Genomic DNA, 24083 nt, shown 5'->3' on the forward strand with positions numbered 1-24083 from the left:
ATTCGAAACACTTGGAATTTTCATAAAGTGCATAAGTTAGCACATGGTTTAAAATCCGAAACGTTTGGAATTTAGACACTTAGAATCCGTTGGCAATGAATCGAGTTCGACCAAGTTATGTCAATTTCGACGAATTTGAGTCAACCTTGATAAATATGAGTTCAGCTCAATGCCGGCAATACGCGATGGGTCGTGGCTTGGAGTGGGTTTCCACTGTGGGTGGATTTGAAATGAAGGGAAGGGCAAAAATGGCAAAATGGCAAGTTCATAAATAGGACCATATGTTAGATGCAACTTGGGATGTTTCTGAAATTTAACGTGTGAATTGATATAATGTGAGTATGCTTTTTTATATTTTCCCTGAAAGACAAATTAAATTGGTATAATAAGATTTGAATCCACATCATTTACATTTGATGTTGTGATTCCGATCTATTATGAAAGCTTATATTCGAATTATAGGGAGGACGCTCTCTGACCGGTTCCAATGTTATACATTTTGAAGGCATTTTTCGCCTCCATGAAGTCCTAAATTGTACTTTCCATCCATGAATAAGATCAAAAATGTTTCAGCCTTGCGTGTCAAGGACTTGAAATTCCTGACATGCCGCAGATAAAGATATCGACTGCATTAGATTGCGAATATCATTTGTGCATACGTTTTAATGGCGACCCGAGGATGGGGGTGGGGAGTGCTAAGCCACGAGCGGATGGATGGGTTGCGGTTTTGGGCAAGTGGTGGGCAAGTGGTTTTCGTTGTGGGTGGATATAATGCAAAGGGCAAAAACGGGAAAATGGCAAGTTCATAAATAGGACCATATGTTAGATGTAGTTTGGCTGTTAATAGTAGGTTTCTAAAGTTCAACGTGCGAATTGATATAAAGTTAAAATGTGAGATGCCTTTTGACATCTTCCTTGAAAGAAAAATTAGCTTGGGATGGGATGATAAGACTTGAATGTCTCATTGTTTACATTTGACGTTACAAATCAAATCGATCACGAAAGAGTATGTACTTGAATCATAAGACACGACCCTCTCCAACCCGTTCTAATGTCATCCTTCTTCAAGGCACTTTTCATCCCATGAAGTCCTAAATTGAACATTTCAATATTAAGGTCAAACATGTTTTGGCCTTGTGTGTCAACAACTCGAAAATTCCTTACATGTCATGAATAAGATATCGACTGCATTCAATTATGGTTACCACTTGTTCATACACTTTTAATCAAGCGATCTAAATATGTTTAATTTTTTGGCAAAAAAATAAAATAAAGTGACATACCTCAATTCTATTAATATCATATATATATTTTTGGGACAATGACACTAATGATCCAATGCGAAATATAATTATCAAATTGTAGTGTAATATGTAATGTGGTTAATGTGATATCTGAATTTTTAGTACATGTCCAACTTAGTCCTTCAATATTTTTCCTCAACTTGAATTAGTGGAAGGACGATATTCCATTTTCACATTATTCATACATTGGTTTCTTTTTTTTTTCTTTTTTGTTTTTTGGAATCTAAAGGCCTACATGGTAATGTTTCTGTTTCTACAAATTTTTGTTCATTTATTTCACGGAATAAAAAAAGAATAGAAATTCGTTTGGTAAAACTTTTTTTCTGAGAACAGATTTGAAACGGAAACAAGAAATAAAAAAAAGTAATTTCTTGTTCTCGGGAATAATTTCTAAAAATAAGCCAGCTTTTTTTTTTTTTCTTTTGTTTTTCTTGCTTGCTGCGGCCTTGGGTGGCTGCCTGCCAACTGCCGGCCACCTACGGCTGGCCGTGGCCATTGTTGGTCGACCGTCGCCTTACTAGAGGTGACCATCGTCGCGCCGCCGCCATTTGATTGTCGTTGCTACCACCCACAGCCCATTGACCACCCTCGATCGTTGATGACTGCCATCGACTGTTGTTGTGGGTATCAACCGCCGGCCACTGTCGACTGCTAGCTGCCGCCACAAGATTGCTGACTGCCGTCGTTGCTACTACTCGACCGCCGTCACGATTGGTGGTTGGTGGTCCGTGAGCAAGAATAAAAATAAATAAATACAAAAAATAAAAAATTGTACCAAGCGTATTTTTATTCTTTTTCTATTTCAAGAATATACATTTTGTGTAGTTACTAAACATCTTATTTTATTCAGAAATTATTCCCCAGAGTAAAAATAAAAAAAATTATTTTTGAAAAGAAACTGTTCTCCAGGCAAGGAAGGTTACCGGGAGAATCCTAAATATGCACTTCATTATAAATAGGGTTAATACCCTGAAAAACTCTAAACCGATACACTTGTGACAAATTTACCTAAAACTATTTTTTTGACCATAAAAAATCCCAAACTAGTATACCTTTGACAAATTTACCCCAAACTGATACACTTGTGACAAATTTACCCTCTATTAGTTTTCATTAAATTTTATTCTCAAATTATTAAGTTAATATACCAATTTAAGATTTTACGCTCCGTTTGTCACCGTTTACAATTTATGGTTTTTTTGTGGTATTAATCCAATTTAGCATAGGATATATTCGTTATAATTTTACCATTTTGGGGGTTTTTGCAGTCAAATAAATTAGTTTTGGGGAATCAAGAGTTCCATTAGAAACAGCTACAGAGCTTCTCTCTCGGTCGCCGGAGAACCCGTCACGGTTGAGCCATTTTCAAGGGCTCTCGCCGGAGTACCCGTCACGGTTGAGCCGGCGAAGGTGCTGTTTGGCTGGATCGAAGAGGGTGGAGTCACTTCGTCGACGACTCGGGGATTGGATTGCGGGCGGGCGCAGAGGCAAGGCTGAGCGGCGGCGAGGGGGTCCGCTCTGGTGAGCCGGTTTTGAGCGTTAAGAGGCGTCTTCCATCAGCACTCAAACCCCTAAAGGTAAGCTTGGATGCATCTCTTCTTCGGATTGTTTTTTGCCTCCGATGGATTAGGGTTCTGAGATCTGTGATCTTATTTTGAGATGGAGCCCGATTCTATTCAATCTCGCCTGAATGATGAGGGATTGTGCTCGTCTAGCCCCTTCTCCCTTAGGAATGATCGTCCTTTGACGAATGCTTCTGTGTTGAATGGGGGTAACCGAATGAACCCCCCTTCTGCTGGAGTCGGGGCTTTGAACCCCCCAACGACAGCTATAAGAAGTCGTCCTGTTAACAGAGAGCGTTCTAAATCGAAATGACCTCAGGCTAGGAGTCGATCGAAGAAGCCTGAGACCCGTTCATGGGCTGCTGTCGCAAGTGGCGCGAATAAGGGATATGACCTTGAGTTTACCCCCCGATAATTGTGAATAACAAGCCAGTTATCCAAATGGACGATTCTGATATTGACGCTTCGGACCCTAAGTTGTATGATTGCCTTGTGGGACACTTCATTGGGAGGAACCTTCCGTTTAAGCTGGTTGAGGAGTCCCTGAGGAGAGCTTGGGGACCGAATTTGGTAGAAGTAATGTCCAATGGGCGTGGCGTGTTTCTTCTGCGCATTGTAGATCGCGAGTTTAGAAGGAGCATCCTTGAGGGCTGTCCCATTATTGTTGCAAGAATTCCTCTGATCCTTCAACAATGGAAACCGGGTGTCGAGCTGAACAAAGATACTCACAGATCTGTTCCGGTTTGGGTAAGACTAAGGAACCTTCCGTTTGCCTTCTGGTCTACTCAGGCTATAGGGAAGGTGGCTAGTGCCTTGGGTAAGCCACTTTATGTTGATCAGAAAACTGAGCAGATGTCCATGTTGACATTTGCCCGTGTATGTGTAGAAATGACAACTCAGCAGCCTCGGTATGAAAACCTTGATTTAACTACCAATGGATCAAAGGTCGTGGTGGAAGTCGAGTACGAATGGAAACCAATGATTTGTTCAAAATGTGAAGTGTTTGGTCACACCTGTAAAAATGTTAATCCTGATCTGAGGGAGCTACAAGAAGTATCCAGCAGGTTAATCCAGTAGTTGAGGTTCGCTCCTCTAAGGGGAAGGAGGTGGCCATGCAGCAACCTTCTACAGAAGATGTTGATATTCAAGTCACCTATCGTACTAAAGTGGATGCAGTAGAACCCACATCTGGTATGGCTGTTAGTAGGCCTTCCTATGTCGGTGAATCAAGCTCGGGAAAGGCGGCTCCTCAAGGATCGGATGCTCTAACTAACCCGCAATCAATTGCTGAGGAGGTAGGGTGGAAGCAAGTTAATCGGAAAAATAAGAAAAAGAAGATGAAGCAGGCAGCAAGGAAGGCTGCTGCTGCTGTAAATGTTGTAGAAGCTACTGATATTCTTCAAGCGGAAGATGCAGATATGTCTATGCTGAAACCAAACGACCCTGCAAAATCTCTTGATCTACTGATTCATACCCCGGCAAGATCGGTTCCTCCTTCTGTAGCGGACCCTCCTGCTCAGGATGATCCCCTGGCTTTAATCGATAGCTCTGACGAAATCAGTAATTCTAGTGTCCAAGAGGATCCGATTGGAGAAGATTTTCAAAATGGGGATATTCATGAACCCAAAAGGCTCACCACGCCGTTAATGGCAAACTTCCAGGAAAAGCTTCGAATGCTCCTATCTGATGGTCCAGAAGATTTGAAGAAGGAAGTTGCTACTTCGAGGACCTCTAAAAAGAGGTAATTTTGCTCCTTGTTTTTTGATGAAAGTTGGTTTTTGGAATATTAGAGGTATCTTAAATCCTCTTAGGCGTGCCGAAATAAGACGTTTTGCAGCGGTAAATAAGTTTTGTCTTATTGGCTTGCTTGAAACTAAAGTTCCTCTAGAGCTTTTTGATTCTATTTCGGCCACCCTCATTAGGGGTGGAATTGGTGTGCTAACTATGATTATGCTCCGCGTGGGAGGATTTGGGTTGGATGGAACCCGGATTTCGTTGCCTTTTCTACTATCTCTATTAACGACCAAGTGTTGCATGGTATTTTAAAATGTAATCTGTCTGGAAGGAGTTTCTGTATATCGGCCGTTTACGGTGAACATACGTTTGCCCGTCGTAGACCGTTATGGGATAATCTTCAGCTCTACAGTGAACTCTTCCTCGATTCACCATGGCTAGTTGCTGGTGATTTCAATGCTATTAGGGATCCATCGGACCGAGTTGGGGGCGCCACCAATTGGATTCCATATTTTGATGAATTCCGCCAGTGCTTGGAACAAACGGATCTTACGGACCTCAGATTTGTCGGGCTCCGTTACACTTGGTCCACTTCTTCTACAACCGGGAGGAATATGAGAAAGATAGATCGTGTATTGGTTAACAACAAGTGGAAACTTGATTTCTCATATTCGGAGGCGTCTTTTTTGAGCCCTGGCATATCTGACCACACGCCGATGGTTGCAAGAGTTGTCCATCCGGCCCCGAGGAGGAAACCTTTCAAATACTTTGATTTTTGGACAGAACATCCAGAGTTTAAGGCGATCGTGCAACGTGTATGGAATACTCCGGTTAGAGGCGTCCCTATGTTTAAGTTGGTTTCTAGATTGAAGATTTTGAAAACTCAGCTCAAGACCCTCAACCGTGATGCTTTTTCTAACACTTCGACTAGAACTGCTGAGGCAAGAGAAGCTCTCAACGTCACTCAAGTTTAACTTCAATCAAACCCGTCCAGCCTTGCTCTTGCTGATCAAGAAAGGAGCCAACGCCGGCTGTTTGTTGAATTGGGGAATCAAGAGGAATCTTATTATAGGCGAAGTCCGTAATTAGATGGCTAAAGCGGGTGACCGTAATACGAATTTCTTCCACCAATGTGAAGAGAAGACAAACCTAATTAATGAATCCTTTCGGTGAAGGATCCCACCGGTTCGGCATGCGACCGGAGTTGGTTCCGCAGGTGTTCATTAGCTATTTCTCTTCGTTGTACTCTCCCCGTGATACGTTAATCAGGCCGTTCGTCCAAGAGGTGGAGCGGGTTATTCGTCAACCTCTAGCTGCTGATCTGATGTGCCTTCTCTCTAATCCGGTTTCTGATGCGGAGATCAAGTCTACACTGTTCTCCTTAGCCAAAGGTAAGGCCCCTGGACCTGACGGATTCTCGGCTAAATTCTTCAAGTCCAACTGGGAGATCGTTGGTCCATTGGTATTGGAGGCGGTTCACGACTTCTTCCACACCGGCCGGCTGCTGAGAGAGGTAAATGCAACCATCCTTGCTCTCGTCCCTAAAGTCCCTAATGCCAGTGTTGTTTCGGATTTTAGGCCGATTGCTTGTTGTAATACTATATATAAGGTGATTACCAAGATCTTGGCCAATCGTATAGCGGCGGTTTTAAATGATTTGATAAGTCCGTCTCAGAATCCGTTTGTTAAAGGAAGGAGAATTAGGGATAACATTCTCTTGGCTCAGGAATTGTTTGTGGGGTTTCATCTCCATCCATACTTGCCTAAATGTGCGGTTAAGGATGATTTCCATAAGGCATATGACACGGTAGATTGGGAGTTCCTTGAACTTGTTCTTGTAGCCTTCCACTTCCTGGAGAATTTCATTAAGTTAGTGATGGCGTGTGTTCGGACTCTTAAATACTCAATTTCTATAAATGGCGATCTCCATGGTTTTTTTTTCGGGAGGACGTGGCTTGAGGCAGGGGGACCCTATGTCACCTTACCTCTTCACTCTAGTTATGGAAGTGTTTTCCGGTTTATTGGTGTCTCGAACTTCAAATCATGAATTCATGTATTATTGGAGGTGTAAGCCGGTCCAACTAACGCATATATTCTTTGTTGATGATGTTTTCCTATTCTGTCAAGCTAACTGGCCGTCGGTATCCATGCTAAAAAGAGGCTTAGATATATTCTCATCCTGAGTGGACTGGTTCCTAACAAAATCAAGAGCGAGATTTTTATTGCAGGTGGTGACCCTTCTATTCGAAACAAAATACGGTGGGCATTTGGCTTTAAGGAAGGGAAACTCCCTGTTCGTTACCTTGGGGTACCTATCATATCTTCCAAATTGAATAAGGGGGATTGTATTGCATTGACGGAGCGTATTACGGCTAGGATTCAATCTTGGGTGCATCGTTTCCTGTCTTTTGTAGGGAGATTGCAGCTAATTCGGTCAGTTCTTCATTCGATTCAATCATTCTGGGCAAGTGTCTTTACGCTTCCCGCTTCGGTTTTGTCGGACATCGAGCGAATTATGAGGCAATTTTTATGGAAGGGAACGGCTCTTGGCCGTGGAGGAGCAAAAGTAGCGTGGGAGGATGTATGTCTTCCGAAACTTGAAGGGGGTCTTGGCATTAGGAATGTGAGAGATTGCAACAAAGCCTCTATGCTCAAATTCATATGGATCCTCTTCTCGGATAAGGAATCGATGTGGTGCCGTGGATTCATTCCATTTTCTTGACAAAGAAGAATTTTTGGATTTCATCTCAACCTCGGGACTTGTTCCTGGCGTGGAAAAAAAAATCCTCCAGCTTAGAAAGCACTTGAACTTCGTTTAGGTGGAAAATTGGAAATGGGCTGTCGGTATCTTTATGGCATGATTACTGGCTTCCATGTGGCCCTCTTGATGGATTCATCCCGCCCTCATTTAAGGACAATATGCGGCTCCCTGATGATGCAGTAGTTGCTGACTTATACACCCCGTTAGGCAACTCATTCTCTCGGATATTAATCAGGTGGGGCGTAGCTTTACCGACCCTGGAGTCTTATAATGACAAGTTTATTTGGTGTGGCAATCCATCAGCCTCCTTCTCGGTCGCATCCGCATGGAATGCCATTAGAGCCAAGAGAGATCGGGTGGACTGGGCTTCTTTGATTTGGGATATCGATATAGTCCATCGCCATCAATTTATTCTGTGGCTTATATCTAAAAACCGTCTTCCCACTCGGGTGATGTTGTTAAATCGGGTCGAATTGATTTTAATCCATGTGCCTTTTTTGTAGCGAAGTACCGAACTCAATTGAACGCCTATTCTTCCGGTGTCGCATCTCGGCCTCGCTTTGGGCTGCTAGATGTAACTTGCCATGGAGGAATAGATGTTGGAGAGAGGTGCTCACTTGGGCCAGGAAATTCCTTATAGGGAAGGATTTTTACCACAGGATAGTCCGATTCTCTTTCGGTGCTTTGTGCCATCTCATTTGGAAGAAGATGAATGCGATTATCTTCAGGGGTGAATCCTTGGTGGTCCTCGCCAAAAATCACCTTATCAAGGTGGTTAGGACAAAGCGCTCACATTCACGGAAGTTCCTCCTTCTCCGAGGAACAGTGAAGCGCAAAGGGGTGGGGATTCCACCCCATGATCTTTTCCTCTGTAACGATTCTCCTTAGTTTGCTTTGTTGTTTCAGTTTGCTCTTGTTCTTGTAGTTGCGGGTTTCTTCCATCTCCGTTCTTTGCCTTTAGCTTTGAGGGCTAGAGGTTTGGGGAGGATAGGGGTTCCTGTTGTTACGTTTTATTTGTTGGCTTCATAGCTTTTGTGTTTCTTGCTGGCGCCCTCGGGCTTTTTATCGGATCCCTGTCACTCTTGCTCCTTTGTTAAGAGTGCTTGTTTGGATCCGATCTTTTGTACTATTGTCCTTTCTCATTATTATTATTACCTTCACAAAAAAAAAAAAAAAAAAAAAATTAGTTTTGGGTAAATTTGTCATAAATATCCAGGTTTAGGGTTTTTATAGTCGGTCGGGGTAAATTTGTCACCGACATTTCAGTTTGGGGTTTTTCATGGTCAAAAACATAGTTTGAGGTAAATTTATCACAAGTGTACTAATTTGGAGTTTTTCAGAGTATTAACCCTTATAAATAAAAAGGGAGTTGCATTCTTTTCCACAGGGGCATAATGGTCTTTATCACAAGAGGAACCTCCGCACGGAGCGTATGCGCGTGAACGTGTAGGAAGGATCCTGGCTTTTCCTCCGAAGCCATCCTCACTTTCGAAAAAAATCCCCAAATTCACATCCAATCTCTCCCTCTTTCTCTCTCCTCAAATCTCTCTGCGCAAACCCTAGATCGATCCGATCCAGTCGATCCGGAGGCATGGGGAACACGGAGAAGCTGCTGAACCAGATCATGGACCTCAAGTTCACCTCCAAGTCGCTGCAGCGGCAGTCGCGCAAGTGCGAGAAGGAGGAGAAGGCGGAGAAGCTCAAGGTGAAGAAGGCGATCGAGAAGGGCAACATGGACGGCGCCCGCATCTACGCCGAGAACGCCATCCGCAAGCGCACCGAGCAGATGAACTACCTCCGCCTCGCCTCCCGCCTCGACGCCGTCGTCGCCCGCCTCGACACCCAGGCCAAGATGACCACCATCAACAAGTCCATGGCCAACATCGTCAAGTCCCTCGAGTCCACCCTCGCCACCGGTATAACCAAACAAATCCCCGCTTTCCCATTCACTCGATCGTTCTGTCGTCGTCGCGTGTTGTTTACTTTGGCCCCGTGTTTTGCCTGCCTGCTTTTTTTTTTGGCTGTTGCGATGAGTTTGTGTCATCAATTAAGCTGGAGTGAGATTAATTCTTTTCCGTTCGTTTTAATTCTCTATCTGATCATGTGACCATACTAGAAAGGTTTGATCTTGCTTATGTAATGTTGAGCAGCAGTTGCTTCCCGTGTGAAAAATAAACCAAGATACACTTGTTGGGTTATTTGGTATCGGCAGGTTTAAAGAATTGGTGATCACCGATTGTGGTGGCCTAGTCCAATTGAAGGTGTTTCTTGTGTAATTCTAGATAAGATGGAATTGCTTGTTTGTATTGGAATTAGCTGGAGACTAAAACGTCTTGCTCTCTGAGAACCTTTAGAATGACAGCAAGTACCTATATGTTGGCAAAGGGAGATATTTGTCATCATTGACTAGAGTAATGACTGCAGCAGGAGGGATTTCTCATCGGGAAATAAATCATTAGCAGAGATGATTATTGCAATGAATATTAGGAGAATAGCAAATCCTTCGAGTCTTCTTGTCGCCTTTGCCAATATGCCTCTATGGTACTTTTCTCCCCTTTTGAATCACTAACTTGCAGCTGTCCTTCTGCATACAGAGTAGCAATAAGGTTAGTGAGTGTGAGACACAGTTTTGAAGTCCAAAACATAGATGACTTTGTGCCACCAATATTATTGTGGGTTTGAAAGTGGGAACTAAAAACAATCTGGGATCCATTGGTGCTTTGCAAGTGATGGCTAAAAAGAATGTCTCTGATGCATATATGATGAACTTTTATCGGGATGAGCGTGTTATAACCATCCCCAGTTTGTCTCCAACTTATGTGGAATGGACAAGAGTGCTGGAGGCTTTCTTTCCAATCCTCTCTTTTTTTTCTCCCACGATTCTTGCATTGGGTGGTTATTCTGTTAGAATGAGAGATGGAAGCTGGTGAGTCTTCACAGACAGTGGAACAGATGAGATGACTGGGGTTTTAAGATGTGAGGGATGCTCATTTCATGTGTAATCCATCTTGAGAATCTTTGCCTGTTAAATTGGATGTCACATTTTCTCATCAATGTCCATAACAAGTTGGCCATTTACATTTTTATGTCTGTTCGCCGCTAAGTTTTCTTTTATAAGTCCTAACACTAGGTGAGTTTTAGAAATTCCCTTGGGTAAAGAAACTGCAGTATTGACTAGCTTGAATCTGCGCTGTATAATTGAAATGCTTGTTTTGTGCAGGTAATTTGCAAAAGATGTCAGAGACAATGGATTCATTTGAAAAGCAGTTTGTGAACATGGAGGTGCAGGCAGAGTTCATGGAGAGTGCAATGGCTGGGTCAACTTCACTTTCCACTCCAGAAGGAGAAGTAAACAGCTTGATGCAGCAAGTAGCAGATGATTATGGACTGGAAGTCTCTGTTGGCTTGCCACAACCAGCTGCACATGCAGTTCCAACTAAATCATCAGAGAAGGTTGATGAAGATGATCTTTCAAGACGTCTTGCAGAGCTCAAGGCCAGAGGTTGAGATTTCTGAGTTCTATCAGAATGAGATGTCATTTATGTGAAACATATGTTGGTATGGGGAAATCCTGTTGGATGTCTTGAGAAACTTATTATTCCTATGTAAATGTGCCTGGATTCGAACCCGGGTTCCTATGAACCTTGTGGTATCTAGTATCTACGCTTGTAATGTTAAGACCCAAGTTTTATCTACTCTTTGAGTTTCTGTGTTCGGCTCTACAGTAAGTTGGTTGCATATGCATCTGTCCTGTTTCTACTTTCAACAATTTTACTTAGGCAGATTTGAGGTTTTTCCAGCTTTGGGTTGGACTTAATACGGTTGATCCAGTATTGTTATGATTTTCATGGTATGGTTCTCCCAGGAGAACACAGATCGTTACCATATCTCTCAACTATCTTCATAGCCTGCGGGAATGTAGGTCTAGGCAGTGGATACATCTAGAGACTCTGTATAGGAGGCAGATTTTGAGGAAACTGCCGTCTGCCAAGGACAGGGAAAACTTTGTGTGAAAAAAGAAAATAAAAAAATATTATAAGAGGGAAATGTCACTTCATATAGTTGCTGAATAGACCTGCAACTTTTGCCTCGAATCGTACCATCCCAGGAGGAATGTGTTTTTAGTTCTTCGTGCAATGTTTAAAACAGCTAATGTTCTTTCCTCCTTCAATTGGAGATCATTGAATAAATACGGATGCATATTCTTCAGGTCCTACGTGACGACCATCTGTGATCAGGATATACTAGTGCTTGTCCTCTTGCTTCATCACCATGTAACATATCACCTGTTATTTGGAGGACTTGCAATTGCTTTAGGGATTAGATCGCTACCTCTCTTGTCGTCTAAAAATGATCTGTAACATTACATTTCAATTATCCCTACCAAAGGCCAAAAATTTGAGGCAAAAACTCAGAAGAACTTGGCAAATGTCCTTCCCGAAACTTTTGTCAATACCCAAATACGTCCGATGCTAAATCCGACAGAGAAACTAAAGCACTAGGGGCAAACTTTCTAGCAAAGAGGAAACAAAGTGAATAGGGCTGATCGTTGTAACTGCATGAGGAGTTTTCTAGGATTTTTTTGAAAAATTCCTTTGTGATATCGGCCTCGCCAAAAGTAGCAGGGTGAGGACCGCCTCTCGACCAGTCCACCCAAGTGAGGCTTCTATTCGCCAGGAGATCCGGAGATTGGATGCTTAGCATTGTAGGGAAGTAGTGTTCATCCACATAACATGTCGGTCTGCAGAACTTCTTGAACTTAGGGTAGTAGGTTGAATCTTCAATTATGTCTATGGCGAGTTTACGATTCACTTCAAACCACTGAGAACCTTTACGCCACTCAGTGAGGTTGATCTCTGGTGCCATCTTCTTGTTGTAGCGTCCTCTGCCATAGGAGCTGTCTTCATCAAATGATCCAATGAAGCTGTACCTGGATCGTGATAAGTAACTATAGACAGTGGTGAGGTTCTGGATCGGGATGCACGATTCAGAGACCAGGATGAACCATTCGTTGGACATGTCAAGCAGGGCATTGGCCAAGAGTCTCCTTTCTGCATCACACATGCTCATCAACCCCCACTCCACCACCTGATCAGCACAAAACAGAGAACACCAAAAGTGCTTTATTGCTTGACTTACAGAAACTACTTTTAGATAGAGTAAGTAGTTGAAATAAGAAGATTATAAAGTATCTGGAAGAATGACATTGACTGGAACCTAAAATAAGATTTGACATGCAATTTTTAAGACAGGTATTAAAAGAAGCATACGCAGAGCATTGACTCGAAGAATCACGTCACCCAGCAGCGTGTGCTTTTTCATCGTTCTCTTTGTTCTGATTACCTACTTACTCACCATTTTTCATCAGATAAATGGTGCATAGCCTTCTCAGTGAGAAGAGGCAGCAAAGTCTATCTGAGCTGACCCCTCTCAAATTCCTATCACAGCATGCTTATGTCTAATTTCTGTATTTGATTAGTTGACGTTGTTTCCCTCATAAGATCACTTATTCCAATAACACAGAACTACTGGCCAAAAAAAAAATAATAACACAGAACTAAGCGAAACGGATCTGAATATTTCAATGAAACAAGCACTGAGTTTTCACACAACACTGCAATCTGTAGAATTTCACTCTTCTGCATGATCTATAGTGACCATACGACAAAATTGCAAAGATCACAGCATGTACCTATGTGCCGCCTCAGAAAAACTAAAAGGTGTCCTCCAGGACTTAATAGCTGGTCCAATCATTAATGACCTATGGTCATCAAGAAAGTTCAGATAAGTCGCATTGCTAAGTATAATGCCCAGTTTTATTCTACCCAGCCCATTTTTTCAATATACAATCTTCCCTTGAACAAAATGGAGTTGACCGAAACTTACCACACAAGCCAAAGGGATTTTATAGCTAGGCCTATTCTACAGAGACGCTTTTTGAAATGAAAAAATCAGCAATTAGATCAAGCAACCTATGCAAATGCTTTCACAAAGTGGGATAAAGCACTAATGCAAATAAAGCAGGATTCATGAAATGCCAGCAAATTAAAGAGAAACATGAGAATTAGACATTCTGGAGAAGCAAACAGAACTATCAGTGCATTTCAATAAAAGGTGATAACAGCATGAAGCATATAACAGATGTCAAGTTGCTTAAATTTGCAGTTTATCATCGAGCAAAGGCAGAAGACAGTAAAATTGCAATACCTGGCTCGGGATTTGTCGCTCATAGAATACTGATGAAGGTGGGAATTCAGCATCATACGAAGGTAGCGAGTGCATGTAGATTGAGAACAGCCCTTCATGCCCCTTGAAAAACCTCTCCCAAAGAGGGGCAAACGGCAATGGACCCTTCACCAAGAACATGAAGGCAATCTTGGGAACTCTCTTAAATGGAAACGTCTTCATCAGAGGAACGAAAGATGCCCTCCAAAAGAGCTCCTCATCGCTCATGGCATGTAACAAACTTGATGGGGTGCTAAACCTGCTCTCCATACTAGATTGCTCTTCAAGGCAGAGGAAAGGGCTACTCTTACGTACGGGTTGATCTTGGACTCCGAAGTATCGTATCATATTCATGCTTAAAATCAACAATCCAAGACCCACTAGCACAAACAACAAGAAATAGTGGAGGAGCCTCCATGGACATGCCCTAGGCTGGTAATTCCTGAATATAGATGAAGGGTCTTTTCCTTCCTCTACAGGCGCTATCCTTTGGTACATTTTCGACTTGATTTCCAGTCAAAATTCAACCAAGAGATCATAAAACACCTGTGAAAATATATATATCCCTTCTCTAAAAGTTCAAGTTTTTGCTCCTAAAAGCAGCAATCTCCAATCAATCAATACCTGCAAACTATCTTTGGTTTCTCTGGGTTAGTTCTATCTATTGTACCGAGACCTTTCAACGGATCATGTCTATTTGTACAAAAGGGCAATCGAGCATGAGCTCCAAGACAACAAAAAACAATCTATTAGAAAGACGACTACTTTAACTCTCCCACGAGGAAAAAAGAAAAACCCAACAACCGTCTGGGCTAAATCAGAAGCCCGCCGCGCAGAAACGTTCAAATCTGATCATCCGAGCTTCTGGGTCGATCTTGCGTAGCGAAGACGGTCAAGAAGAGGAAGCGGAAGAGGCACGGGTCGTGTCACCAAGCGGGGTGTTTATCTTCAGAGCATCATCAAGATTTGGACCGGCGGCCGTGGAAGAAAAGCCAAGATCAGCTTCGGTTCTCGAGCAGCTGAGTTGACCGGAGGAAGGCCGTGACCTGTGGATCCTGGCAAGCGTGCCGTTCGGGTCGTGACGTCTAGCGAGGAGGTTAAGTTTGAACTTCTAGGGACGTTGCGCTAAAGGGTCAAGTCAAACGAAGCTGAAGAGAGAGAGAAAGGGAGAGGGAGAGAGAGAGAGAGAGGAGAGAGACAGCCTGTCCTAGATCGCTTCTCGTTGCTTGTCAGGTACTTCTTTACTCTTTTCTCGCTGCTTGTCAGATACTCCTCTCTCTCTCTCTCTCTCCACTCCTCTCTCTCTCTCCTCTCAGGAAAATTCCTGGGCTTCTTCCCTCCCTCCATTGGTTGAATCACCAGTGGGCTGGCCGTCTGGTTTGCGGTGCTTTGCCTAGATTGGTCCGCGGTGGGGACAAGTCGAGTCATGAATGCGCAGGGAGCTTGATATTTTGTTCCTGTCCCAAAAGGGTTTTTTTTTTTTTTTTTTTTCAAATCCTCTTTCCTAGAATTTTCCATTTCTGTTTTTATACAAAAACGGTCCACTAATTTTTACCCAATATATGATATAATTCATAACCTTTAAATTTATTTAATATGATCTCAAACCTTTAGTTTAATGTGTAATGTCGTCATTGATTTTTTTTTTTTTTGTTTAATGTAATTCATAAACTTGTATTACGTGTTCAATTTAGTTCTTGAATTGTATAAAAATATTTAATATTGTTATTTTATTAATTCAAATTCAGGATCAATATTGAATATTTTTATGCATTTCAATGATTAAAATTGCATAAAAAAATGGTTAAAATTGCATATGCAGAAAAAAAAATCCAAGGATTAAATTGAACATTGAATTAAATTTTAATGACTATTTAATGCTAAATGATTGTTAACTTTGATCGTGCAATCTTAATCTATAAATTTGTGATAATCTCAATATGCATTATTTTCTTGTTAGGTTTTTAATTTTCCAAAAGAAAAATTACTCATAGCAAGTTTCTTCGTTAAGATAAGATATTCATGCATAACGATGCTTAATCTCTAGAAATTCTCTGTGCACTTTTTATTCTGCTATTACTTGAGAAACTTCTGTTAACATCTTCTAGGCTCCATCTAGTTCACAGAAAATGAATGGTTTGGATAAATAATTTCCTAAAAATAATCATTTATGTCGCTTATAATTAATTAATGAAATATATATATTTTTATTGATAAGAATTCATGTTTAAATATTTTTGTGAGATATTTTTCAATCGTTTATTTTTATAAGCAATCATTTAATAAATCATTTTCTAAATCGTTCATTCTTCGCGAAATAGACGCACTAATTAGACTAACTAGAGATGCCCAGTGGGCTTCTCCTAAACGGGCTTCGCATTTTCACCGGCCCGGGCTCGAGCCCGCCCATTTAACTGGCATGCGAACTACCGAAAATGCCCTCTATCCTTCTCGTTCCTCCCTCCTCGATTCGTCGTCCCTCCCCAAAACGAACATTTCGCAGTCTCTCCCACCACCACATTCCCCACAATGCCGGCGACCGCCGCCGCCGCCGCCATCCCCGCTCACTCCTTCAAACTCATCCCGACCGCTCTCTTCCCTCGCCCCCTCCTCCGCCGCCTCCGCCTCGCCACCACCGCCGCCGCCGCCTCCGTCCCCTCCTTCGAAGACGCCCCTCCTCCTCCTCCGCAACAGGAAGCTCGCTCCGCCTCCTACTTCCCTAAGAAGAACCAGACCCTCGAGTTGGAGTGCGAGAGCCTGGCCTACAAGGGCAAGGGCGTCTGCAAGGTCTCCGGCACCGGCTTCGTCGTCCTCTGCGACCGCGCCCTCCCCGGCGAGCGCTTCGTCGGCCGCGTCACCCGCCGGAAGGGCAACTACGCCGAGGTTTTGTTTTTCCTCCCTTTCTACCTCGCTCGATTCAACTCGGAAAGTTTCGTGAAGTTTTAACTCCGCAAGGCGTGTCATGAAATGCGCAGCTGACTAAGTTGAGGACGATATCTCCGCACCGGGACGTCGTGGATGCCCCCTGCGAGTATGCATCGTACTGCGGAGGCTGTAAGACGCAGAACTTGCTGTACGAGGCTCAGGTCAGGGCCAAGGAGCAGCAGGTCCACGAGCTCATCATTCACGTCGGGAAATTTCCCGATGATGATCCGGAGTTTCCCGCGATGATGAAGCCCATCGTTCCCTGCGATATCCAGTTCCACTATCGGAACAAGGTTGGCGGCGGATGTTGCACCTTCTTGTCCCTTGTTGTTATGCTGACCTGGTTTTTTTTGTCTCGTTGGCATCTGAATTCTAATCAGTGTTTAACTAATCAGAAATTGTGTAAGCCCTTCCCACTAAGCAGGGTCAGCTAAATGATCAGATATTGTTTCTTGAGCTGTAACTTTCATGAAATCGGGATTCCTTGCTTGTGACTTGTCCTAATTTTCCCATCTATTGGGAGCTGTGTTCTGCGGATGCAACCTTTAATTCGACTTCGAGGATCACCATGCCATGCTCTGTTGATGTGTGTGTAATTTTCAAACCAAAACAATGTCATTGGACGATACGGTTATTCTTTTCTAATTATGAAGTTTATAGGGTCCAAGTTTTGGCATGAGGTTACTGCGCCATGTGCGCAATATCATTATCTTGATCACATAGGACTGTGACAAACCTTTTTCCATCTCTGAGTGAATCTTTGTTCTTGGCACGATCTTCTGACGGCGCTATTACTTTGTGCTTTCACAGATGGAATTTTCATTTGGCTCTCAAAGATGGTTGCCACGTGAGTTGTTTGAAGAAGATCGCGATGATACTGAGAACCATGCTTTGGGACTGCATGCACCAGGCTTCTTTGATAAGGTCCTGAATGTCAACAAGTGCTTACTACAAAGTGACCCTGCTAACAAGGTATGCTACGAAGATGGTTGAACTTTGAAATGGATTCTTTTTATATGATTAATCGTTACTGTTGAATCAAATATAAAGTAAAAAGAAGCCACAGCCTAACATAGAAGGGGCAAATTAAATCCACTTATGACTCTAGCCAGAAGGGAGTCGTCAGCTCTACACGTAATGAGACATTTACATCCATGTGGACCTTGCAATTTATCTTCCTTCTATGCTTGTCTGGGGGCATGTTTTCTTTTTCAAGTAACTGCCAGATATAAGTTTACAGTTGCTGCATCCCTTTTGTGATTGAGCTCCTCCTAAAATAATTGCTCTTCATGTGGTTATTTGCTTTGAACTGTTGAGATTTGTTTTGCTGATTAAACAGACAAAATTAAGGACTCCTTATATAATGCTCAAAGACTTCTTTCCTTTTTGCATTTCTGCTTGTAGGTTCTTGCAGCTATACAAGACTGCTGGAGAGATCCCCAACTAGGTTTGTCTCCTTATGATGTCCACTCTCATGCTGGATTTCTTAAGCATCTAATGCTTAGAACTGGGAGGTAGGGGCTGTAGTGTAAAAGCTTTTCCACTTGTAATAGTTTGTGACCAGGATCTAAGCATGACATAGTTAGTTTTTAAAGATAAATGTTTTACGGTTGATTGACAATGAATAATGAGATTGCCAATAAAGGAATCGGTAGATCACACACTGTCCAGGCTTCACTTGCAACCACAGTTAGATTCAGGCATGGTATGCTTTTTCAATAGTGAGAGATCAAGTGCTCTCTTTCGCATCCAAGGAACAGATCTTAGAGATGTTTTTCCTTTGGGAAGATAGAGGAGCGGTGCAATCAGTTTGCTTGCAACCCTAATTTTACATTCCTTTTCCCAATTTTTCTTCTTATATTAATCGACACAATCAATTAATGCAATGAATTCTTATTAAGTTTCTCTTTTCTGTCTATAAGTGGGTATGGACAATAGTTTTTCTTCCATTATCTAGTTATTTAGATAGCTGCATGCCATGGAAATCCCCTTAAGCGCAAAAGTTGGTTCTAGTTTCCACAGAAATGCAACTGGAATTCAGTGAATTTGTCTGAATTATATGTATCAAAAAAATTTTCAACAGTTTTGCTGTGTTAAAATCCTTACATCTGTATGGTAATTTGTTTTGGCTTCCCTATCTTTATTAGTGTTCATATATGTTCAAGGACATTGAGACTGGTCAGCCGGAGGTCATGGTTAATTTCGTGACATCATCTTACAAGCCCGAGTTGCTGAAACCCTTAGTAGAGAAATTTGCATCTTTCCCTGAAGTGGTTTGTTGGCCAACTCTTCTATGCTAATTTAATGAGCATTTCGTTTTTTTATTAGGTTGAGTAGAGGAACTTTCCAACACAGGTGAATTATGTTTAGAGTATCCAGTTTGCTAAAAACCATGGCCAACACACTGGATAAATGTCTCCATTAAAGAGTATCAGGTGGTCAGTCTTGATCGAATAAAAAATATATATCCAGTGATAATGGTTCTGCATATTTCTGTCATCGGGATTTCTTTTCTTTGAATGGTTTGGATTTTCATTTTCACTTATGTAAGAAGTTCAAAGAGATCAAATAATTCACGTTTTTTAAAATACTTAAGTAGATGCTCAACTGAGTTAGTGGCATAATAGTCTATTGCAAGCAAGAGTCAACTATCTTCTGCATTCTTTCTTTTTCATTATAAATATTAGGCTAGAACAGCACTCAGTGGCCCTTCCTCTGGCGCCAAGTTTTTGTGATTGCAATTTTTTTATAATTTATTTAAGATAATTTATACGAGTTAGTTTATACTTGTAAATGGCAGGTAAGTGTTGTTAATAATGTGAATACTTCGGTGGGTAATACATCTGCTGGAGAGGAGGAATACACTTTGCATGGGAAATCTACCATCACAGAGACATTGAGAGGGCTTACTTTTCAAATTTCCGCCAATTCCTTTTTTCAGACAAATACTTGGCAGGTATCAACACATGATCAGATCAGTGGATTGCTAACTCCTCATAGCTTCCATTATCTTGTAAAAAATCCTAGTGTTTTTTTTTTTATTCTCTTTGAAAATTTCTAAGACCTGGTGCACTTCAGGCTGAGTTTCTCCATAAACTTATTGAGGAGTGTGCGGGTCTTAGAGGAGATGGCTCAGAAATTGTGCTAGACCTATTCTGTGAACAGGCACCATTGGTCTGACACTTGCCAGAAGGTACAGATATTTGTCCATTGTTTCAGGGTTAGACATGTAAGTACTTTCCAGTATTCTTTTCTCTGATGATCTAACGAAAGCTGAAATTTACGGTGGAACCCAACTCAAGCCAGAAGTGAAATGAGGCAGAATTATCCGAACTGTCAGGGTTGGTGGAAATATGAAGAGTGCCCCGAAGGGAGTGGTCCCCATTAAAGCCAGCAAAAGAGCGATAAAGAAAACGAGCCAATCTGTTTGATCAACCAATGAAGAAGTCAAAGCCAACTTGACCCGATCCAAGCTGCTGGTCATGAAGTATGTTCAATCTGGAGAAAAGAGATGTTCTTAAGACCATCACCTTTGAGTTCATTTTTACCACAGAGATGCTCTGATTATATTAAAGCAGACTACCTAATGTATATGATGTAAAATTATATGGAACAGTTCGCCCAAGAGCCCTACCTTGGCGCACATGCGTATGGCAACGTGTGGAATCCCAGAGGATTGGACAACGAAGGTAGTTTCTCTCAAATGTGGGTTGTGGCGGAGCACAACGAGAATCTGAATACTATGGAGGTTGGATAGATGCTGAGTACATAATAAAAGCTGTATCTGCATTATTTGCGTTCTAGAAGTGCCCAGAGAAAAATAAAGGTTCTCTCTTTTTGGTTTCAAGTCAGGAACTCGGATAATTTCGGCAAGCAGACTAAGTCATTCATATTCTGGACCGTGAGTTCTCCTGTGTCTTCTATTATGTCTGAGATTCTCATGAGAGTCAGGATCAAATGACTGACAATTGACATGCTTATTCAGGATTATTTTCAGGGTGATAATTGCTAAAAGACCGGTTGCTTTAATCTTGGCTGCCTAGGATTGGTACAAGTGGACCGCAAAATTACTTTTGGATTTCCGGTGCAACCTGTGTCCAGCTGCAACAGGAATCAATACTATGTCTATAACCCTGGTAACGGAAATTGTCCATTTATGGAAATGATAGCTTATCCTATATCTATTTTACAAGCCACTGTGTGTGTTATGTGCTGTACGCATGTTGCGAAATCTTATTTTCTCACTCATGCGTTCCCACCCTAGCCTCCCGAGAACCCTTCCCAAATGGAAAGAGTGGCCACTTGGGCAACCCCTAGTGATTGCCTCTTTTGTGTTCTCAATCTAGTTTTCTTGTCATAATAGATTGTATGATGCTGTCAGTTATAAGAATTAAAAGGCATCATTTAACTATGGGTGATGCAAACTTGTATGTAATGAGTTTATTTGTCTTCTTACAAAATGTCCCAAGATTCAGTCACTGGACATTTGGTGGTGTCGATTGGTGAATGTTGACATAGGATATTGGCGCAAAGAAATCTTTACTTCTCTAAGCAAAAGTGCTAATGGGGTTACTTGGGGCGGAGAGATAGTCAACATGGAAACTGATGGTCATCATATGGCAACGCAAATGGGGAGCGACCACTTTCGTTATGAAGGATTCGGGAAATCGTTTTGTTTCCACAACCTTCATTATGCTGATGCCAATTTGGTGAACAGAGAAGCCGATAATGCTGTATGGATGGTGATGAACCCTGAATGCTATGATTTGCAGATCATGGGTAAGATTTCTCAATATGGAGTCAATTTCTCTTACGGTGATCCTGGTTTTCAGCTCAGTGTTTGAAGTAGTAAATGGCAGCTAAGCCATAGAATAGATCTCCCTGATGCGTACAATCTGTGCAGACAGTTTCGAAATGGTGTCCAGAAGTTAGTGTTCATTATCGTTTTTTGGAAGGATGATCACATTGGCTTGTATTTCAGATACATTGTCAGCTTCGGATTTCAGTTGATGAGATAGCAACAATTTGACAGTCAAGTTGTGAGTTTCCACGAGAGTCTTGGAAGTTCATGCCTTAACTCATCTCTTTTACAGCATATGTTAATGTACTCCCAGCTAGATCGAGTCGACATGAATACCCGAAACAAAATGATGCGGTCATAAAAAAGGGGCTAATGGAGTATCTTCTTTCACTGCTAAATGCCAGTTTCAGCCTGGAACCATCCCGACATGACATCTATATTTAAGGTTGTGGATTTAGATAAAGACCTGAGCAAGGCTAGTCAATTCACCCTGTAAAAAAAAGTATAGTGAGAGTTCTCAGAGTATGTAGCATTTTTTGCAACGCAAAATCCGAAACTTTCCCTAAACATATGGATCACCATCCGGATTTGGTCAATATAATCAGAGAGATGTACGGTCGCGTCTCCTGAGGAAACACCAAAGGCTTAACAAATTACATTCAAAGGCATATGCTTCCTCTATACACTTCTCATCTTCATCTTTCATTGAATGGAATGAACAGAAAGCCATATGGCAGCCTTTCCATTGTGCGGATCGCGCATGCCATTCTTATATTTCCAATTTGATACTAGAATGAGAATGAGAGATCACTAAAAACAATAAGATGATAAAAGATGGGAAATAGAGTGCAGAAAATATATCATTCATACCAACAAATGAAGAGAGCCGGTAGGCGCTAATGTTTTGGGGGTAAAATGCAAGTAATGGACCTTCACCCGTCAACTCCGTAGGCCAAACGTCTGGGCGAAGACCAAGCATTTTCCTTTATGGGTTGCATAGTGTGCTTTTGTCTTTTTGCAGCTCTTGTTCAAGCCAAGTATCAATCAGGTAATCAATTTTGTGGGATGTTACGGCTTTTTTTTCTCATAATACTGAGCTATATACCTCGGTAGGGCCTCGCAACTACAACCCTATACTGGATCAATGTCCTACGCTAATCGGAAATGATATAAATGATTGTTTAGTGGCGGAAGTAACTATGAAAGAAATTCATGCTGCTATTTTCCAAATAGGAGCTCAGAAAGCCCCTATTCCAGATGGTTTAAATGGACTTTTTTATCAGCATCACTGGGATATAATCAGTCCCAACGTCTTAAAGGAAGTTCAAGGTTTTTTTCTCTCGGGGGTTTTGGATCCAGCCCTTAACAGAATGCATATTACTTTAATCCCAAAGGTTCCCCACCCGGAGAGACTTGATCAATATCGCCCTATCAGCCTATGCGATTTGGCCTATAAGATTATAGCCAAAATCTTGGCAAATAGACTGAAAAGATGGCTGCCTATGCTGATTTCAGGAGAGCAAAGTGCTTTTGTTAGTAGAAGACAGATTCAAGACAATATTTATATTGTACAAGAGGTGTTGCATCAATTGAGAAAGAGGAAAAAGAAAAAGCACTTCCAAGCGGTGATGAAACTTGACATGAAGAAGGCTTATGAGAGGATTGAATGGGATTTTTTAGAAAGTTGCTTGCTGAAAATGGGGTTCTGTGCTCAATGGGTTCATTGGATAATGCAGTGTGTCACCACGGTTACATTTAATATTAAGCCTAACAGGGAACCTCTTCCTGCTTTCGCTCCCACCATAAGCATTCGACAAGGAGATCCTCTCTCACCCTATCTATTTATTTTGGTAGCAAATAGTTTATCAACTTTGATGGGAAAGGCGCTATAAGAAGGAAATATCAAGGGAATTAAGTTGAATAGATTCTGCCCTACTTTAACTCATTTGTTATTTGCAGATGATTCGGTTTTTTTCTTAGATGGTTCTCTCTAGGAATGCCAAAATGTTGCAACTGTCATTAATCAATATTGTTATGCTTCAGGACAAGCTGTCAACTTAAATAAATCTAGAATTTTCTTTAGTAAAGACTGTCCACCTTTATTAAAGGACAATATGAAGAGAGAACTAAGGGTACCAGAGCTAGAACGAACATGAAAGTATTTGGGAATCCCATCTGATTGGGGAGCATCGAAGAGGCAAATGTTTGGGTGGATTATGAATTGAATCAATATGAAGTTGGAGGGCTGGAAGGAACAACTCATATCAAAAGCTGGTAAAGAAATTCTCCTGAAATTAGTGGTGTAGGCAGTACCACAATATGCCATGTTAGTTTTTAAAATTCCAGTATCAATTTGTAAGGCTATAGAGAAAAAAATAGCTAATTTCTGGTGGAAAAACAGTGATTCAAAGGCTGGTTTGCATTGGAAACGATGGGAAATCATGAAGATGAGGAAAGATAGAGGAGGAATGGGTTTCAGAGATTTACTCACTGTTAATAAAGCCTTATTGGGGAAACAAGCTTGGAGGATGGTAAAAAATCCGAATGCGTTATGGAGTAAATTATTGAAAGGGCTGTATTTTTGTCGTTCAGATCTCTAGCATGTTGATACAGGTTGTAATCCTTCACGGGGATGGAAAAGTTTGCTTATTGGAAGAGAGGCTATTGCGGATTTAGTCAGATGGTCGATAGGAAGTGGAGAAACTGTTTATATTAGAACAGACAAATGGCTGAAAAGAGGATTAATAGGAGGGCCGGCAAATAGAAATGAT

At 41.7% G+C, this 24083-nt stretch overlaps 2 protein-coding genes, 1 long non-coding RNA gene and 1 pseudogene across 3 annotated transcripts; 3 read left to right on the top strand and 1 right to left on the bottom strand.

Moving 5' to 3' along the window:
- The first annotated feature begins 8801 nt into the window (after positions 1-8801).
- On the top strand, positions 8802-11085 carry LOC104423041 (ESCRT-related protein CHMP1B). Its single transcript, XM_010035500.2, has 2 exons — positions 8802-9277; positions 10582-11085. Exons 1-2 carry the CDS (start codon positions 8953-8955, stop codon positions 10866-10868), a joined length of 612 nt encoding a protein of 203 aa, XP_010033802.1. The 5' UTR covers positions 8802-8952; the 3' UTR covers positions 10869-11085.
- A 568-nt stretch (positions 11086-11653) lies between these two features.
- LOC104423043 (glycosyltransferase BC10) lies at positions 11654-14891 on the bottom strand. The gene is made up of 2 exons (XM_010035501.3): positions 13569-14891; positions 11654-12449 (listed from the first exon to the last, which is right to left on the bottom strand). Exons 1-2 carry the CDS (start codon positions 14082-14084, stop codon positions 11811-11813), a joined length of 1155 nt encoding a protein of 384 aa, XP_010033803.2. The 5' UTR covers positions 14085-14891; the 3' UTR covers positions 11654-11810.
- A 1196-nt stretch (positions 14892-16087) lies between these two features.
- Positions 16088-19708, top strand: LOC104423044 (annotated as a pseudogene).
- A 22-nt stretch (positions 19709-19730) lies between these two features.
- Positions 19731-21561, top strand: LOC108955706. The gene is made up of 2 exons (XR_001981806.2): positions 19731-20412; positions 20497-21561. It is a non-coding gene; the product is annotated as an uncharacterized LOC108955706 (long non-coding RNA).
- Positions 21562-24083: the final 2522 nt, after the last annotated feature.

The sequence above is a fragment of the Eucalyptus grandis genome, chromosome 10 (assembly GCF_016545825.1).
Source record: "Eucalyptus grandis isolate ANBG69807.140 chromosome 10, ASM1654582v1, whole genome shotgun sequence".
Classification (NCBI taxonomy): domain Eukaryota; kingdom Viridiplantae; phylum Streptophyta; class Magnoliopsida; order Myrtales; family Myrtaceae; genus Eucalyptus; species Eucalyptus grandis.